Source organism: Tachypleus tridentatus, chromosome 1 (assembly GCF_004210375.1).
Source record: "Tachypleus tridentatus isolate NWPU-2018 chromosome 1, ASM421037v1, whole genome shotgun sequence".
NCBI lineage: Eukaryota > Metazoa > Arthropoda > Merostomata > Xiphosura > Limulidae > Tachypleus > Tachypleus tridentatus.
The window spans coordinates 122,077,059-122,094,212 of record NC_134825.1 but is presented as its reverse complement, the minus strand read 5'-3'; the positions used below and the strand labels follow the sequence as shown (position 1 = coordinate 122,094,212).

The window sequence follows — 17,154 nt, the reverse complement described above, 5'->3', positions numbered from 1 at the left end:
TACTTAAGTCAATAGTATTATTTTTGTCACTAGAAGAACCTTAGCATATTGATATTACTTCAGTTACTGTATTATCCTGTTTACTAGAAGGACCTGAACTTATTGATATTACTTCAGTTACTAAAATTATCCTGGTTACTATAAGAACCTGATTGTAATGATATTACTATTACTTTTGTTACCCTGGTTAATAAAAGAACCTTAGCTTATTGATATTAGTTCAGTTACCAGTATAATCTTAATTACTAGACGAAACTGAGATTATTGATATTACTCCAGTTACTAGTATTAACATGGTTACAAGAAGGACATGAGCTTATTTAAACTAATTCATTTACTAGTATTTTTCTGGTTACTATAAGGACCTTAGCTTATTGATAATACTTGAGTTACTAGTATTAACCAGGTTACACTAAGAACCTTATCTTATAGATAATACTTGAGTTACTAGTATTATCCTGATTAATACAATAACGTTAGCTTATTTAAATCACTTTAGTTACTAGTATTATGCAATTTACTAGTAAAACCTTTGCTTATTGATATTGCTTCAGTTCCTAGCATTATCCTTGTTACTAGAATAACCTTAGCTTATTGATATTACTTCAGTTACTAGTATTATCCTGGTTACTAGAAGACCCTTAGCTAATTGATATTAGTTCAGTTACTAGAATTATCCGGTTTCCTAGAATAATTTAACATGATTGGTATTACATCAGTTCCTAGTATTTTCCTGGTTACTAGAAGAACCTGAGCTTATTGATATTACTTCAGTTACTAGTATTATCTTTGTTACTAGAAGAATCTTAGCTTATTGATGGTACTTAAGTGAATAGTATTATTTTTGTTACTAGAAGAACCTTAGCTTATTGATAGTACTTCAGTTATCAGTACTATCCTGGTTACTAGAAGATTCTGAGGTTTTTGATATTACTTCAGTTACTATTATTATTCTGTTTACCAAAAAATCCATAGCTTATTAGAAATACTGCAGTGACTAGTATTTTCAAGATTAGTAGACGGATTTTAGCTTATTGATATTACTTCAGTTATTGGTATTTTCCTGGTTACTAGAAGGACCCTAGCTTATTTAATATTACTTCACTTATTAGTATTAACCTGGTTACCCTAAAAACCTTATTTTATTGATGTTACTTCAGTTACTAGTTTCATCCTGGTTAATAGAAGAACCTTAGATTATTTATATTACTTGAGTTACGAGAATTATCCTGATTATTAGAAGAACCTTAGCTTCTCGATATTACTTCAGCTACTGGCATTATCCTGGTTAATAAAAAGAACCTTAGCTTATTGATATTACTTCAGTTATTGGTATTTTTCTGGTTACTAGAAGAACCTTTGCTCTTTGATATTACTTCAGTTACTAGTATTATTCTGGTTAATAGAAGGACCTTAGCTTATATATATTACTTCAGTTACTAGTAATTTTTAGTTACTAAATTAGCCTTAGCTTATTGATATTACTTCAGTTCCTAGTCTTATCCCGGTTACTATAATTACCTTATCTTAATGATAATTCTTCAGTTACTAGAATTATCTTCCATACTATAAAAACCTAATCTTATTGATATTTTTCAGTTACTAGTGTTAGAATAGTTAATAGAGGAACATAAGATTAATGACATTAGTTAAGTTTCTATTATGATCTTGATTACTAGACGAACCTGAGCTTATTGATATTACTTCAGTTACCAGTATTATCCTTGTTACTAGTAGGAATTTAGCTTATTTAAACTACTGCAGTAAATAGTATATTCCTGGTCAGAAGAAGGACCTTAAATTATTCATATTACTTCAGTTACTTGTATTATCCTGGTTACTAGACTTACCTGACATTATTGATATTACTTCAGTTACTAGTATTATCCTGGTTAAAAGAAGGACCTTAGTTTTTGATATTACTTCAGTTACTAGTATTATCATGGTTATTAGAAGAAGCTTAGCATATCGATATTACTTCAATTACCAATATTATCCTTGTTACTAGAAGAACCTTACCTTATTGATATTAGTTTAGTTACTAGTATTATTCTGGTTACAAGAAGGACCTTAACTTATTGATATTACTTCAGTTATTTATATTTTCCTCGTTAGTAGAAGGACCTTAGCTTTTTGATATTACTTTAGTCCCTAGTATTATCCTGGTTACTATAATTACCTTATCTTAATGATAATACTTCAGTTACTAGAATTATCTTCCATACTGTAAAAACTTGATCTTATTGATATTACTACAGTTACAAGTATTATCCTGGTAAATAGAAGTACCTTAGCTTATTGATATTACTTTAGTTACTAGTATTATTCTGGTTAATAGAAGGACCTTAGCTTATTGATATTACTTCAGTTACTAGTATCAACCAGTTTACTAGAAGAACTATAGCTTATCGATATTACTTCAGTTACTGGTATTATCTTTGTTAATAGAAGAACCATACCTTATTTAACTTTTTTCAGTTACTAGTATTATCGTGGTTATTAGAAGAACCTTAGCTTATCGATCTTACTTCAGTTACTAGTATTATTCTGGTTACTAGAAGAACCAGAGATTATTGATATTACTTCAGTTACTAGTATTATCCTGGTTATTACAAGAACCTTTGCTTATAGATATTACTTCAATTACCAATATTATCCTTGTTACTAGAAGAACCTGAGCTTATTGATATTACTTCAGTTTCCAGTATTATACTGGTTACTAGAAGAATCTTAGTTATTGATATTACCTCAGTTACTATTATTATCCTGGTTACTAGAAGAACTTTAGTTTATTGATATTACTTCACTTACTAGTATTATCCTGGTTACCAGAAGAACCTTTGCTTATTGATATTACTTCAGTTACAGATATTATCCTGGTTACTAGAAGATCCTGAGATTTTTGATATTACTTTAGTTACTAGTATTATCATGGTTAAAAGAAGGACCTTAGCTTATTGATATTACTTCAGTTCCTAGTATTATCCCCGTTTCTAGAATAACCTGACCTTATTGATATTACTTCTGTTACTCTTGTTACTTTGTTTAATAAAAGATCTTAGCTTATTGATATTAGTACAGTTACTAGTATTATTAAATTAGCATACGAACCTGAGATTATTGATATTACTCCAGTTACTAATATTATCCTTGTTACAAGAAGGACCTGAGATTATTGATATTACTTCAGTTACTAGTATTATTCTGGTTACTAGAAGGATCTTAGCTTAATTAAAATACTGCAGTTACTAGTATTTTCTGGTTAGTAGAAATACCTTAGCTTATTGATATCACTTGAGTTACTAGTATTAACCAGGTTACTCTAAGAACCGTATCTTATTGATAATACTTCAGTTACTAGTATTATCTTGGTTAACGGAAGAACGTTACCTTATTTAAATTATTTAAGTTACTAGTAATATTACCTGATTACAAGATGAACCTTAGCTTATTGGTATTATTTCAGTTACTAGAATTATTCTGGTTACTAGAATAACCTTAACTTGTTGATATTACTTCATTTACTAATATTAACGTGGTTAATAGATGTTCCTTAGCTTATTGATATTATTTCAGTTACTAGTATTATCCTTGTTACTAGAACAACCTGATATGGCCTATTGATTTTACTTTAGTAACTAGTATTATTCTGGTTAATAGAAGGACCCTAGCTTATTTAAAATACTGAAGTAGCTAGTATTTTCCTAATTACTAGAAGGACCTTAGCTTACTGATATCACTTCAGTTACTAGAATTATCCTGGTTACAAGAAGAAACTCAGCTTATTGTTATTACTTTAGTTACTAGTATTATCCTGGTTACTAGAACAACCTTATCTTATTTATATTATTTCAGTTCCTAGTATTATCCTTGTTACAAGAAGAATGTTAGCTCATTAATATAATTTCACCTACTAGTATTATCCTGGTTACTAGATGGATCTGAGCTTTTTCATATTACTTTAGTTACTAGTATTATCTTGGTTACTAGACGAACATCAGCTTTTTGACATTATTTTAGTTATTAGTATTATTGTTTTTACTAGAAGGACCTTAGCTTATTTAAACTACTACAGTTACTAGTATTTTCTGGGATACTAGAAGGACCTTAGATTATTAATCTTACTTCAGTTACTAGTATTATTCTGGTTAGTAGAAAGACCTTAGGTTATTGATATTACTTCAGTTACTAGTATTAACCTGGTTGATAGAAGATCCTGAGCTTATTAATATTACTTCAGTTTCTAGAATTATCCTGGTTACAAGATGATACTCAGCTTCTTTTTATTAGTTCAGTTACTAGTATTATCCAGGTTACTAGAATATCCTGAGCTTATTGATATTACTTCAGTTACCAGTATTATCCTGGTTTCAAGAAGGACCTTAGCTTATTTAAATTACTTCAGTTACTAAAATTATCCTGGTTACTAGAAGAACCTGAGATTATTGATATTACTTCAGTTACTAGTATTATTCTGGTTACTAGAAGGATCTTAGCTTAATTAAAATACTGCAGTTACTAGTATTTTCCTGGATAGAAGAAGGACCTCAGCTTATTGATATTACTTTTATTAGTAGTATTATCCTGGTTAATAGAAGAACTTTACCTTATTGATATCACTCCCGTTACTAGTATTATACTGGTTACTAGAGGAACCTGAGATTATTGATATTACTTCAGTTACTAGTATTATCCTGGTTGATAGAAGAACCTTAGCTTATTGATATTACTTCAGTTTCTTGTATTATTCTGGTTACTAGAAGGATCTTAGCTTTTTGATATTACTTCAATTACTAGTATTATCCTGGTTACTAGAGAAACTTTAGCTTATTGATATTATTTCAGTTACTAGTATTAACCTGGTTACAAGAAGAAACTTATATTATCGATATCACTTCGGTGACTAGTATTATTCTAGTTACTAGAAGAACCTTAGCTTATTGATATCACTTCAGTTACTAGTATTATCCCGTTTATGAGAAGGACTTCAGCTTATTGATATTACTTCAGTTTCAAACATTATCTTGGTTACTAAACGAACCTGAGCTTATTGATATTACTTCAATTACTATTATTATTCTGTGTTAATAGAAGGACCCTAGCTTATTTAAAATACTGAAGTATCTAGTATTTTCCTAATTACTAGAAGGACCTTAGCTTACTGATATCACTTCAGTTACTAGAATTATCCTGGTTACAAGAAGAAACTCAGCTTATTGTTATTACTTTAGTTACTAGTATTATCCTGGTTACTAGAACAACCTTATCTTATTTATATTATTTCAGTTCCTAATATTATCCTTGTTACAAGAAGAATGTTAGCTCATTAATACAATTTCACGTACTAGTATTATCCTGGTTACTAGATGGATCTGAGCTTTTTCATATTACTTTAGTTACTAGTATTATCTTGGTTACTAGACGAACATCAGCTTATTGATATTATTTCAGTTATTAGTATTATTGTTTTTACTAGAAGGACCTTAGCTTATTTAAACTACTACAGTTACTAGTATTTTTTGGGATACTAGAAGGACCTTAGCTTATTATTATTACTTCAATTACTAGTATCATCTTGGTTACTAGAATAACTTAGTTTATTGATATTACTTCAGTTAGTACTATTAACCTGGTTACCAGAAGAACCTTAACTTATTGATATAATTTCAGTTACTACTATTAACTCGGTAATGAGAAAAATCTTAGCTTATTGATATTATTTCAGTTACTAGTATTATCCTTGTTACTAGAAGAACCTGAGCTTAATCATATTACTTCAGTTACTAGTATTTTCCTGGTTACAAGAAGAAACTCAGCTTATTGTTATTACTTTAGTTACTAGTATTATCCTGGTTACTAGAACAACCTTATCTTATTTATATTATTTCAGTTACTAGTATTATCCTGGTTACAAGAAGAATGTTAGCTCATTAATATAATTTCACCTACTAGTTTTATCCTGGTTACTAGATGGATCTGAGCTTATTGATATTATTTCAGTTACTAGTATTATTGTGGTTACTAGAAGGACCTTAGATTATTTAAACTACTGCAGTTTTTGGTATTTTCCTAACTATTCCAAGTACCTGAGCTTATTGATATTAATCAGTTACTAGTATCATATTGGTTACTAGACGAACCAGAGCTTATTGATATTACTTCAGTTACTAGTATTATTCTGGTTAGTAGAAGGACCTTAGCTTATTGTTATTACTTCAGTTACTAGTATTATCCTGGTTAGAAGAAGAATCTTAGTTACTAATATAATTTCACCTACTATTATTATCCTGGTTACTAGATGGATATAAGCTTATTTATATTACCTCAGTTTCTAGTATTATCCTGGTTACGATAAGAACCTGAGCTTATTGATATTTCTTCAGCTTCCAGTATTATCCTGGTTAAAGAAGGACCTTAGATTATTTAAATTTCTTCAGTTACTAAAATTATCCTGGTTACTAGAAGAACCTGATATTATTGATATTTCTTCAGTTACTAGTAATATCTTTGTTAATAGAATAACCTGAGCTTATATATATTACTTCAGTTACTAGTATTTTCCTCGTCACTGGAAAGGCCTTAGCTGATTGATATTACTTCAGATACTAGTATTATCTTGGTTACTAGAAGAACCTGAGATTATTGATATTCTTTCAGTTCATGGTATTTTTCTGATAACTATAAGGGCCTTAGCTTATTGATATTACTTCAGTTACTAGAATTATCCTGGTTTCTAGAAAAACATTAGCTTATTGATATTTGTTCAGTTACTAGTATTATTCTTGTTAATATAAGAACCTGAGCTTATTGATATTACTTCAGTTACTAGTATTATCCTGGTTATTATAAGAACCTGAGACTATATATATTACTTCAGTTACTAGTATTAATCTGGTTACTAGAAAGATTTTAGCTTATTTAAACTACTGCACTTTTTAGTATTTTCTAGTCAGTAGAAGGACCGTAAATAATTGATATTACTTCGGTTACTAGTATTAACCTGGTTACTAGAAGAACCTGAGCTTATTGATATTACTTCAATTACTAGTGTTATCCTGGATACTATAAGAACCTGATCTTATTGATATTACTTCAGTTACAAGTATTACCCTGGTTATTAGAAAGGCATTATCTTATTGATATTACTTCAGTTACTTGTATTAACCTGGTAAATAGAAGTACCTTAGCTTATTGATATTACTTCAGTTACTAGTATTAACCAGGTTACTAGAAGAACTATAGCTTATCGATATTACTTCAGTTACAAGTATTATCCTGGTTTCTAGAAGAACTATAGCTTATCGATATTACTTCAGTTCCTAGTATTATTCTGGTTACTAGAAGGACCTTAGCTTATTGAAACTACTGCAGTTAGTAACATATTCCTGATCAGAAGAAAGACCTTAAATTATTGATATTACTTCAGTTACTAGTATTATCCTGGTTACTAGATAAGCCTGACATTATTGGTATTACTTCAATTAGTAGTATTATTCTGGTTACTAGAAGGACCTTAGCTTATTTAATACTGCAGTTACTAGTATTTTCCTGGTTACTAGAAGAAACTAAGTTATTGATATTACTTCAGATACTAGAATTATCCTGGTTAATAGAATAATCTTGGCTTATTTAAATTACTTCAGTTGCTAGTATTATTCTGGTTATTAGAAGAACCTAAGCTTCTCGATATTACGTCAGTTACTAGTATTATTCTGGTTATTATAGAACCTGAGCTTATTGATATTACTTTAGTTAGTAATATTATTCTTGATTCCAGTAGAACTATAGCTTTTCGATATTACTTCAGTTACTAGTATTATTCTGGTTACTAGAAGAACCTGAGATTATTGGTATTACTTCAGTTACTGGTATTATTTTGAATAATAGAAGAATCTGGGATTATTGATATTACTTCAGTTACTAGTATTACCCTGGTTATTAGAAAGGCATTAGCTTATTGATATTACTTCAGTTACTAGTATTACCCTGGTTATTAGAAAGGCATTAGCTAATTGATATTACTTCAGTTACTAGTATTAACCTGGTAAATAGAAGTACCTTAGCTTATTGATATTACTTCAGTTACTAGTATTATTCTGGTTAATAGAATGACCTTAGCTTATTGATATTACTTCAGTTACTAGTATTAACGAGGTTACTTGAAGAACTATAGGTTATCGATATTACTTCAGTTACAGGTATTATCCTGATTTCTAGAAGAACTATAACTTATCGATATTACTTCAGTTACTATTATTATACTGGTTACTAGAAGAACCTGAGATTATTGATATTACCTCAATTACTAGTATTATTCTGGTTACTAGAAGGACCTTAGCTTATTTAAAATACATCAATTACTAGTATTTTCTTGGTTACTAGAAGGACCTCACCTTATTGATATTACTTCAGTTACTAGTATTAACCTGGTAAATAGAAGTACCTTAGCTTATTGATATTACTTCAGTTACTAGTTTTATCCTGGTTAATAGAAGAACTTTGGCTTATTTAAATTACTCCAGTTACTAGTATTATTCTGGTTATTAGAAGAACCTAAGCTTATCGATATTACTTCAGTTACTAGTATTATCCTGGTTACTAGAAGAACCTTAGCTTATTGATATTACTTCATTTACTAGTAATATCCTGGTTACTAGAAGAACCTGAGGTTATTGATGTTACTTCAGTTACTAGTATTATCTTGGTTACTAGAAGAACCTTTGCTTTTTGATATTACTTCATTTACTAGTATTATTCTGGTTAATAGAAGGACCTTAGCTTATTGATATTACTTCAGTTCCTAGTACTTTTTTAGTTACTAAAAGGGCCTTAGCTTATTGATATTACTTCACTTACTAGAATTATTCTGGGTACTAAAAGAACATTTGCTTATTAATATTACTTCAGTTACTAATATTAACCTGGTTACTAGGAGAACCATATCTTATTGATATTAATTCAGTTCCTCGTATTATCCCGGTTACTTGAATAACCTTAATTTATTGACATTACTTCAGTTACTGGTATTATCCTGGTTAATAGAAGAACCTTACCTGATTTAAATTACTTCAGTTACTATTAAACTTAATTACCAGAAGAACTTTAACTTATTGATATTACTTCAGTTACTAGTAATATCCTTGTTAATAGAATAACCTGAGCTTATATATATTACTTCAGTTACTAGTATTTTCCTGGTTACTGGAAAGGCCTCAGCTGATTAATATTACTTCAGATAATAGTATTATCTTGGTTACTAGACGAACCTGAGCTTATTGATATTACTTTAGTTAGTAATATTATTCTTGTTTCTAGAAGAACTATAGCTTATCGATATTACTTCAGTTCCTAGTATTTTTCTGGTTACTAGAAGTACCTTAGATTATTGATATTACTTCAATTACCAATATTATACTTGTTACTAGAAGAACCTGAGATTATTGATATTACTTTAGTTCCTGGTATTTTCCTGGTAACTAGAATGGCCTTAGCTCTTTGATATTACTTCAGTTACTAGTATTATTCTGGTTAATAGAAGGACCTTAGCTTATATATATATTACTTCAGTTCCTAGTATTATCCCGGTTACTTGAATAACTTTAATTTATTGATATTACTTCAGTTACTAGTAATATCCTTGTTAATAGAATAACCTGAGCTTATTGATATTACTTTAGTTACTAATATTTTCCTGGTTACTAGAAAGGCCTTAGCTGATTTAAACTACTGCAGTTACTAGAATGATAACTTCAAGAGGTATCTTTTCAGTTTACTTACTTCCAAATAGTAGTTCTATAATGAAAACTGGAATGCTAACTTAAAAAATTAAGTTTTCAGTTTACTTGCTCCCAAATGATCGTTCCATAATAGAAACTAGAATGCTAACTCCAATATTTAAGTTTTCAGTTTACTTACATCCAAATTGTAGTACCATAATGAGGATTAGAATGCTAATTTCAAGAGGGAAGTTTTCAGTTTATTTACTCCCAAATGGTATTTTTATAATGGCGAGAAGAATGCTATCTTTAGGAAGTAAGTTTTCAGTTTACTTACTCCAAAATAGTGGTACCATAATGGGGATTAGAATGGAAACTCTAAAAAATAAGTTTTCAGTTTACTTATGCCAAATGGTAGTTCTATAATTGGGTCTAGAATGCTAACTTCAAAAGGTATGTTTTCAGTTTACTTACTCCCAAATGCTAATACCATAATGGAAACTCGAATGTTAACTTCAAGAGGTTAGTTTCAGTTTACTTACTCCCATATTGTAGTTACGAACTTGGTGACTAGAATGCTAACACCAAGAGGTATGTTTTCAGTATACTTACTCCCAAATGGTTGTACCATAAATGGGATAATAATGCTAACTACGAGAGGTACGTTTTCAGTTTAATTACTCCCAAATGGTAGTTCTATAATGGGACTAGAATGCTAACTTCAACACTTAAGTTTTCAGTTTACTTACTACCAAATGGTAATACCATAATGGAAACTGGAATGCTAATTTGAAGAATTAAGTTTTCAGTTTACTTACTCCCAAAAAGTAGTACCATGATGTAAACTAGAATGCTATATCCAAGAATTAAGTTTTCAGTTCACTTACTCGAAAATGGTAGTACCATAATGAGTACTAGAATGCTTATTCCAAGAGGTAAGTATTGAGTTTACTTACTATCAAATGGTAGTTTCATAATAAAAACTTGAATGCTAACTTCAAGATTTAAGTTTTCAGTTTATATACATCCAAATTGTAATACCATAATGAGGACTAGAATGCTAACTTCAAGAGGTAAGTTTTCAGTTTATTTACTCCCATATGGTGGTACCATATTGGGGACTAAAATGCTAAATCCAAGAGGTAAGTTTTCAGTTAACTTACCCTCAAATAGTAGTTCCATAATGGAAACTAGAATGCTAACTCTAAAAGGTAAGTTTTCAGTTCACTTACTCCCAAATGGTAGTACCATAATGAGTACTAGAATGATTATTCCAAGAGGTACGTTTTCAGTTTACTTACTCACAAATAATAGTACCATAATGTGGACTATAATGCAACACGAAATGGTAAGTTTCCAGTTCACTTACTCTTAAATGGTAGTTCCATAATAGGTACTGGAATGCTAACTTTAAGGAGTACCTTTTCAGTTTACTTATTCCCTAATGGTAGTTCCATAATAGGGACTGGAATGCTAACTCCAAAAGGCACGTTTTCAGTTTACTTACTCCCAAATTGTAGTTCCTTAATGGGGACTAGATTGCTAACTCGAAGAGTTCAGTTTTCAGTTTACTTATTACCAAATGATAGTTCCATAATGGAAACTGGAATGCTAACTTTAAGGAGTACCATTTAAATTTACTTACTCCCAAATGGTAATCCCATAATAGGGACAAGAATGCTAACTCCAAGAGGTAAGTTTTGAGTTTACTTACTACCAAATGGTAGTTCCTTAATGGGGACTAGATTGCTAACTCGAAGTGTTTAGTTTTCTGTTTACTTACTCCCAAATGGTAGTTACATAATGGGGACTAGAATGCAACTCCAAATGGTAAGTTTCCAGTTCACGTACTCCCAAATTGTAGTACCATAATTGGTACGAGAATACTAACTTCAAGAGGTGAGTTTTCAGTTTACTTACTCCCAAATGGTAGTACCATAATGGGGACTAAAATGCTAACTCCAACAGGTAAGTATTCAGTTTACTTACACCCAAATGGTAGTTCTAAAATGGGGACTGGAACGCTAACTTTAAGGGGTACCTTTTCAGTTCACGTACTCGAAAATGGCAGTACCATAATGAGTACTAGAATGCTTATTCCAAGAGGTAAGTATTCAGTTTACTTACTCCCAAATGGTAGTTCCATAATAAAAAAGGAATGCTAATTTCAAGTATTAAGTTTTCAGTTTACTAACTCCCAAATGGAAGTTCCATAATAAAAACTGGAATGCTAACTTCAAGATTTAAGTTTTCAGTTTATATACATCCAAATTTTAGTACCATAATGAGGACTAGAATGCTAACTTCAAGAGTTAAGTTGTCAGTTTACTTACCTTTAAATGTTTATACCATAATTGACACTACGATGCTAACTTCAAGATATAAATTTTCAGTTTACTTACTCCCAAATGGTAGCAATATAATGAAAACTAGAATGCTAACTCCAAGAGGTAAGTTTTCAGTTTACTTACTCCATATGGTAGTACCATAATGGGGACTAGAATGCTAACTCCAAGAGGTAAACTTTCAGTTTACTTACATTAAAATTGTAGTACCATAATGAGGACTAGAATACTAACTTCAAGAGGTAAGTTTTACGTTTACTTACTCCAAAGTGGTAGTTCCATAAAGGGGACAAGAATGATAACTTCAAAAGGTAAGTTATCGGTTTACTTACTCCCAAATGTTGGTACCATAATTGATAGAAGAATCCTAACTTCAACAGGTAAGTTTTCAGTTTACTTACTCCCAAATTGTAGTTCCATAATTGGAACTATAATGCTTTCTCCAATACATACGTTTTCAGTTTACTGAAAAATAGTAGTTCCATAATGGGGACTAGAATGCTAACTTTAACACGTAAATTTTCAGTTTACTTACCCCCAAATGGTAATAACATAATGGAAACTGGAATGGTAATTTTAAGAATTATGTTTTCAGTTTACTTACACCGAAATGATAGTACCATAATGTTGAATAGAATGCTATCTCCAAGACGTAAGTTTTAAGTTTACTTACTCCCAAATGGTAGCAATATAATGAAAACTAGAATGCTAACTCCAAGAGGTAAGTTTTTAGTTTCCTTACTACCAAATGTTGGTACCATAATTGGTACTAGAATGCTAACTCTAAAAGGTAAGTTTTCAGTTCACTTCCATCCAAATTGTAGTACCGTAATGAGAACTAGAATGCTAATTCTAAAACTCCAAGAGTTAAGCTTTCAGTTTACTTACTACGATATTGTAGTTCAATAATGGGGACTGGAATGCTAATTTCAAAAGGTAAGTTTTCAGTTTTCTTACTCCCAAATAGTAGTTCCATAAAAAAACTGGAATGCTAATTTTAAGAATTAAGTTTTCAGTTTATTTACTCTAAATGGTAGTACCAAAATGAAGAATAGAATACTCAATTTAAGAGGTAAGTTTTCAGTTTACTTACTCCTAAGTGGTAGTACCATAATGTGGACAAGAATGCTAACTTCAAGAAGTAAGTTTTCAGTTTACTTACTCCCAAATGGTAGTTCCATAATGGGGAATGGAATGCTAATTAAAAAAGATTAGTTTTCAGTTTACTTCCCTCCAAATGTTGATACCATAATAGGGACCAGAATGCTAACTCTAAGAGGTAAGCTTTCAGTTTACCCACTCCCAAACGGTAGTTCCATAAAAAGGACTAGAATGATAACTCCAAGAGGTAAGTTTTCAGTTTACTTACTCACAAATGGACTAGTTACCGAAATGGGTTTTCAGTTTACTACCAAAGAGTTCCATAATGGGGACAGGAATGCTCAAAAGGTAAGTTTTCAGTTTACTTACTCCCAAATGGTTGTTCCATAATGGAAACTGGAATGCTAACTTCACGAGGTAAGTTTTCAGTTTACTTACTCCTAAGTGGTAGTACCATAATGTGGACAAGAATTCTATCTTCAAGAAATACGTTTTCAGATTACCTACTCCCAAATTGTAGTACCATAAAGAGGACTAGAATGTTAACTCAAACAGGAAAGTTTTCAGTTTACTTACTCCCAAATGGTAGTACCTTAATGTGGACTAAAAGCAAACTTCACGAGATAAGTTTTCAGTTTCCTATCTCCCAAATGGTAGTTCCATAATGGGGACAGGAATGCTAATTAAAAGAGATTAGTTTTCAGTTTACTTACCACCAAATGTTGGTACCATAATTGGGAACAGTATGCTCACTCCAAGAGATAAGCTTTCAATTTACTTTCTCCCAGGTAGTAGTACCAAAATGAAGAATAGAATACTAAATTGAAGAGGTAAGTTTTCAATTTACTTACTCCCAAATGGTTGTTGCATAATGGAAACTGGATTGTTAACTTCAAGATTTAAGTTTTCAGTTTACTTACATCCAAATTGTTGTACCATAATGAGAACTAGAATGCTAACTTCAAGTGGAAAGTTTTACGTTTACTTACCCCCAAATGTTGGTACCATAAATGGGACCACAATGAAAACTTCAAGAGGTAAATGTTCAGTTTACTTACTCCAAAACGGTAGTACCATAATGGGGACTGGAATGCAAACTCCAACAGGTAAGCTTTCAGTTTACTTACTCCCAAGTGGTAGTTCCATAATAGGGACAGGAATGCTTACTCCAAGAAGTAAGTTTTCAGTTTACTTACTCCCAAATCGTAGTACCTTAATGGGGACTAGAATGCAAACTCTAAAAAGTAGGTTTTCTGTTTACTTACTCCCAAATCGTAGTACCTTAATGGGGACTAGAATGCAAACTCTAAAAAGTAGGTTTTCAGTTTACTTACTCCCAAATTGGAGTACTATAATGGGGACTAGAATGCTAACTCTAAAAAGTAAGTTATCAGATTAGTTACTCCCAAATTGTAGTACCATTAAGAGGACTAGAATGCTAATATCAAGCGGTAGGTTTTTAGTTTACTTACTCCCAAATAGTAGTTCCATAATAAAAACTGGAATGCTAATTTCAAGAATTAAGTTTTCAGTTTACTTACATCCAAATTGTAGTACCATAATGTGGACTAGAATTCTAACTCCAAGAGGTAAGCTTTCAGTTTACTTACTCCCAAGTGGTAGTTCTATAAGTGGGACAGGAATGCTTACTTCAAGAGGTGGGTTTTCAGTTTAATTACCACCAATTCGTGGTATCATAATGTGGATTAGAATTCTAACTCCAAGAAATACGTTTTCAGTTTACTTACTCCCAAATAGTAGTTCCGTAATGGGTACTAAAATGCTAACTCAAAGAGGTAAATTTTCAGTTTACTTACTCCCAAATGGTAATACCTTATAGAAACTGAATTGCTAACTTGAAGAATTAAGTTTTCAGTTTACTTAACCCCAATTCGTAGTATCATAATGTGGACTAGAATTCTATCTCCAAGAAATACGTTTTCAGATTACTTACTCCCAAATTGTAGTACCATAAAGAGGACTAGAATGATAACTTCAACAGGTAAGTTTTCAGTTTACTTACTCCGATATTGTAGTACCATAAGGAGGACTAAATTCAAACTCCACGAGAAAAGTTTTCAGTTTCCTAACTCCCAAATGGTAGTTCCATAATGGGGACAGGAATGCTAATTAACAGAGATAAGATTTCAGTTTACTTACCCCCAAAAGTTGGTACCATAATTGGGACCAGAATGCTAACTCCAAAAGGTAAGCTTTCAGTTTACTTACTCCCAAGAGGTAATTCCATAATGGGGACAGGAATGCTTACTTCAAGAGGTAAGTTTTCATTTTACTTACAATCAATTCGTAGTATCATAATGTGGATTAGAATTCTAACTCCAAGAAATAAGTTTTCAGTTTACTTACTCCCAAATGGTAGTTTCATAAAGGGGACTAGAATGATAACTCCAAGAAGTAAGTTTTCAGTTTACTTACACCTAAATGGTAGTTCCGTAATGGGGACTAGAATGTTAACTCCAATAGGTAAGCTTTCAGTTTACTTACTCCCAAATGGTAGTACCGTAATATGGACTAGAATGCAAACTCCACGAGATAAGTTTTCAGTTTCCTAACTCCCAAATGGTAGTTCTATAATGGGGACAGGAATGTCAATTAAAAGAGATAAGTTTTCAGATTTCTTACTCCCAAATTGTAGTACCATAAAGAGGACTAGAATGCTAATATCAAGCCGTAGGTTTTCAGATTACTTACACCCAAATTGTAGTACCATAAAGAGGACTAGAATGCTAATATCAAGCGGTAGGTTTTCAGTTTACTTACTCCCAAATAGTAGTTCCATAATGGAAACTGGAACGTTAACTTCAAGAAGTAAGTTTTCAGTTTACTTACCCCCATATGGTAGTTCCATAATGGGGACTGGAATGCTAACTTCAAGAACTAAGTTTTCAGTTTACTTTCATCCAAACTGTAGTACCAAAATGAGAACTAGAATGCTAACTTCAAGTGGAAAGTTTTACGTTTACTTACCCCCAAACGTTGGTACCATAAATGGAACCACAATGAAAACTTCAAGAGGTAAGCTTTCAGTTTACTTACTTCCAAGTGGTAGTTCCATAATGGGGACAGGAATGCTTACTTCAAGAGGTAAGTTTTCAGTTTACTTACACCCAATTCGTAGTATCATAATGTGGACTAGAATTATAACTCCAAGAAATACGTTTTCAGTTTACTTACTACCAAATTGTATTTCCATAATGTGGACTGGTATGCTAATTTCAAAAGGTAAGTTTTCACTTTACTTACTCCCAAATAGTAGTTCCGTAATGGGTACTAAAATGCTAACTCCAAGAGGTAAATTTTCAGTTTACTTACTCCCAAATGGTAATACCTTATAGAAACAGGATTGCTAACTTGAAGAATTAAGTTTTCAGTTTACCTAACCCCAATTCGTAGTACTATAATGGGGACCAGAATGCTAACTCTAAAAAGTAAGTTATCAGATTACTTACTCCCAAATTGTAGTACCATAAAGAGGACTAGAATGTTAACTCCAAAAGGAAAGTTTTCAGTTTACTTACTCCCAAATGGTAGTACCATAATGTGGACTAAATGCAAACTCCACGAGATAAGTTTTCAGTTTCCTAACTCCCAAAAGGTAGTTCCATAATGGGGACAGGAATGCTAATTAAAAGAGATAACTTTTCAGTTTACTTACCCCCAAATGTTGGTACCATAATTGGGACCAGAATGCTAACTCCAAGAGGTAAGCTTTCAATTTACTTTCTCCCATGTGGTAGTTCCATAATGGGGACAGGAATGCTTACTTAAAGAGGTAAGTTTTCAGTTTACTTACCCCCAATTCGTAGTATCATAATGTGGATTAGAATTCTAACTCCAAGAAATACGTTTTCATTTTACTTACACCCAAATGGTAGTTTCAGAAAGTGGACTAGAACGATAACTCCAAGAAGTAAGTTTTCAGTTTACTTACTCCCAAATCGTAGTTCCATAATGGGGACTGGAATGCCAAC

The 17,154-nt window shown here is 31.3% G+C and overlaps 1 protein-coding gene across 1 annotated transcript in view; it reads right to left on the bottom strand.

The window, feature by feature from the left end:
- The window catches only part of LOC143233098 (uncharacterized), a 135,113-nt gene extending 119,082 nt beyond the window's left edge, over positions 1 to 16,031 (bottom strand). Inside the window, exon 1 of the mRNA XM_076469004.1 lies at positions 16,013 to 16,031. Coding sequence (XP_076325119.1) covers positions 16,013 to 16,031 — 19 coding nt within the window. The remainder of the gene's footprint in view (positions 1 to 16,012) is intronic.
- Positions 16,032 to 17,154: the final 1,123 nt, after the last annotated feature.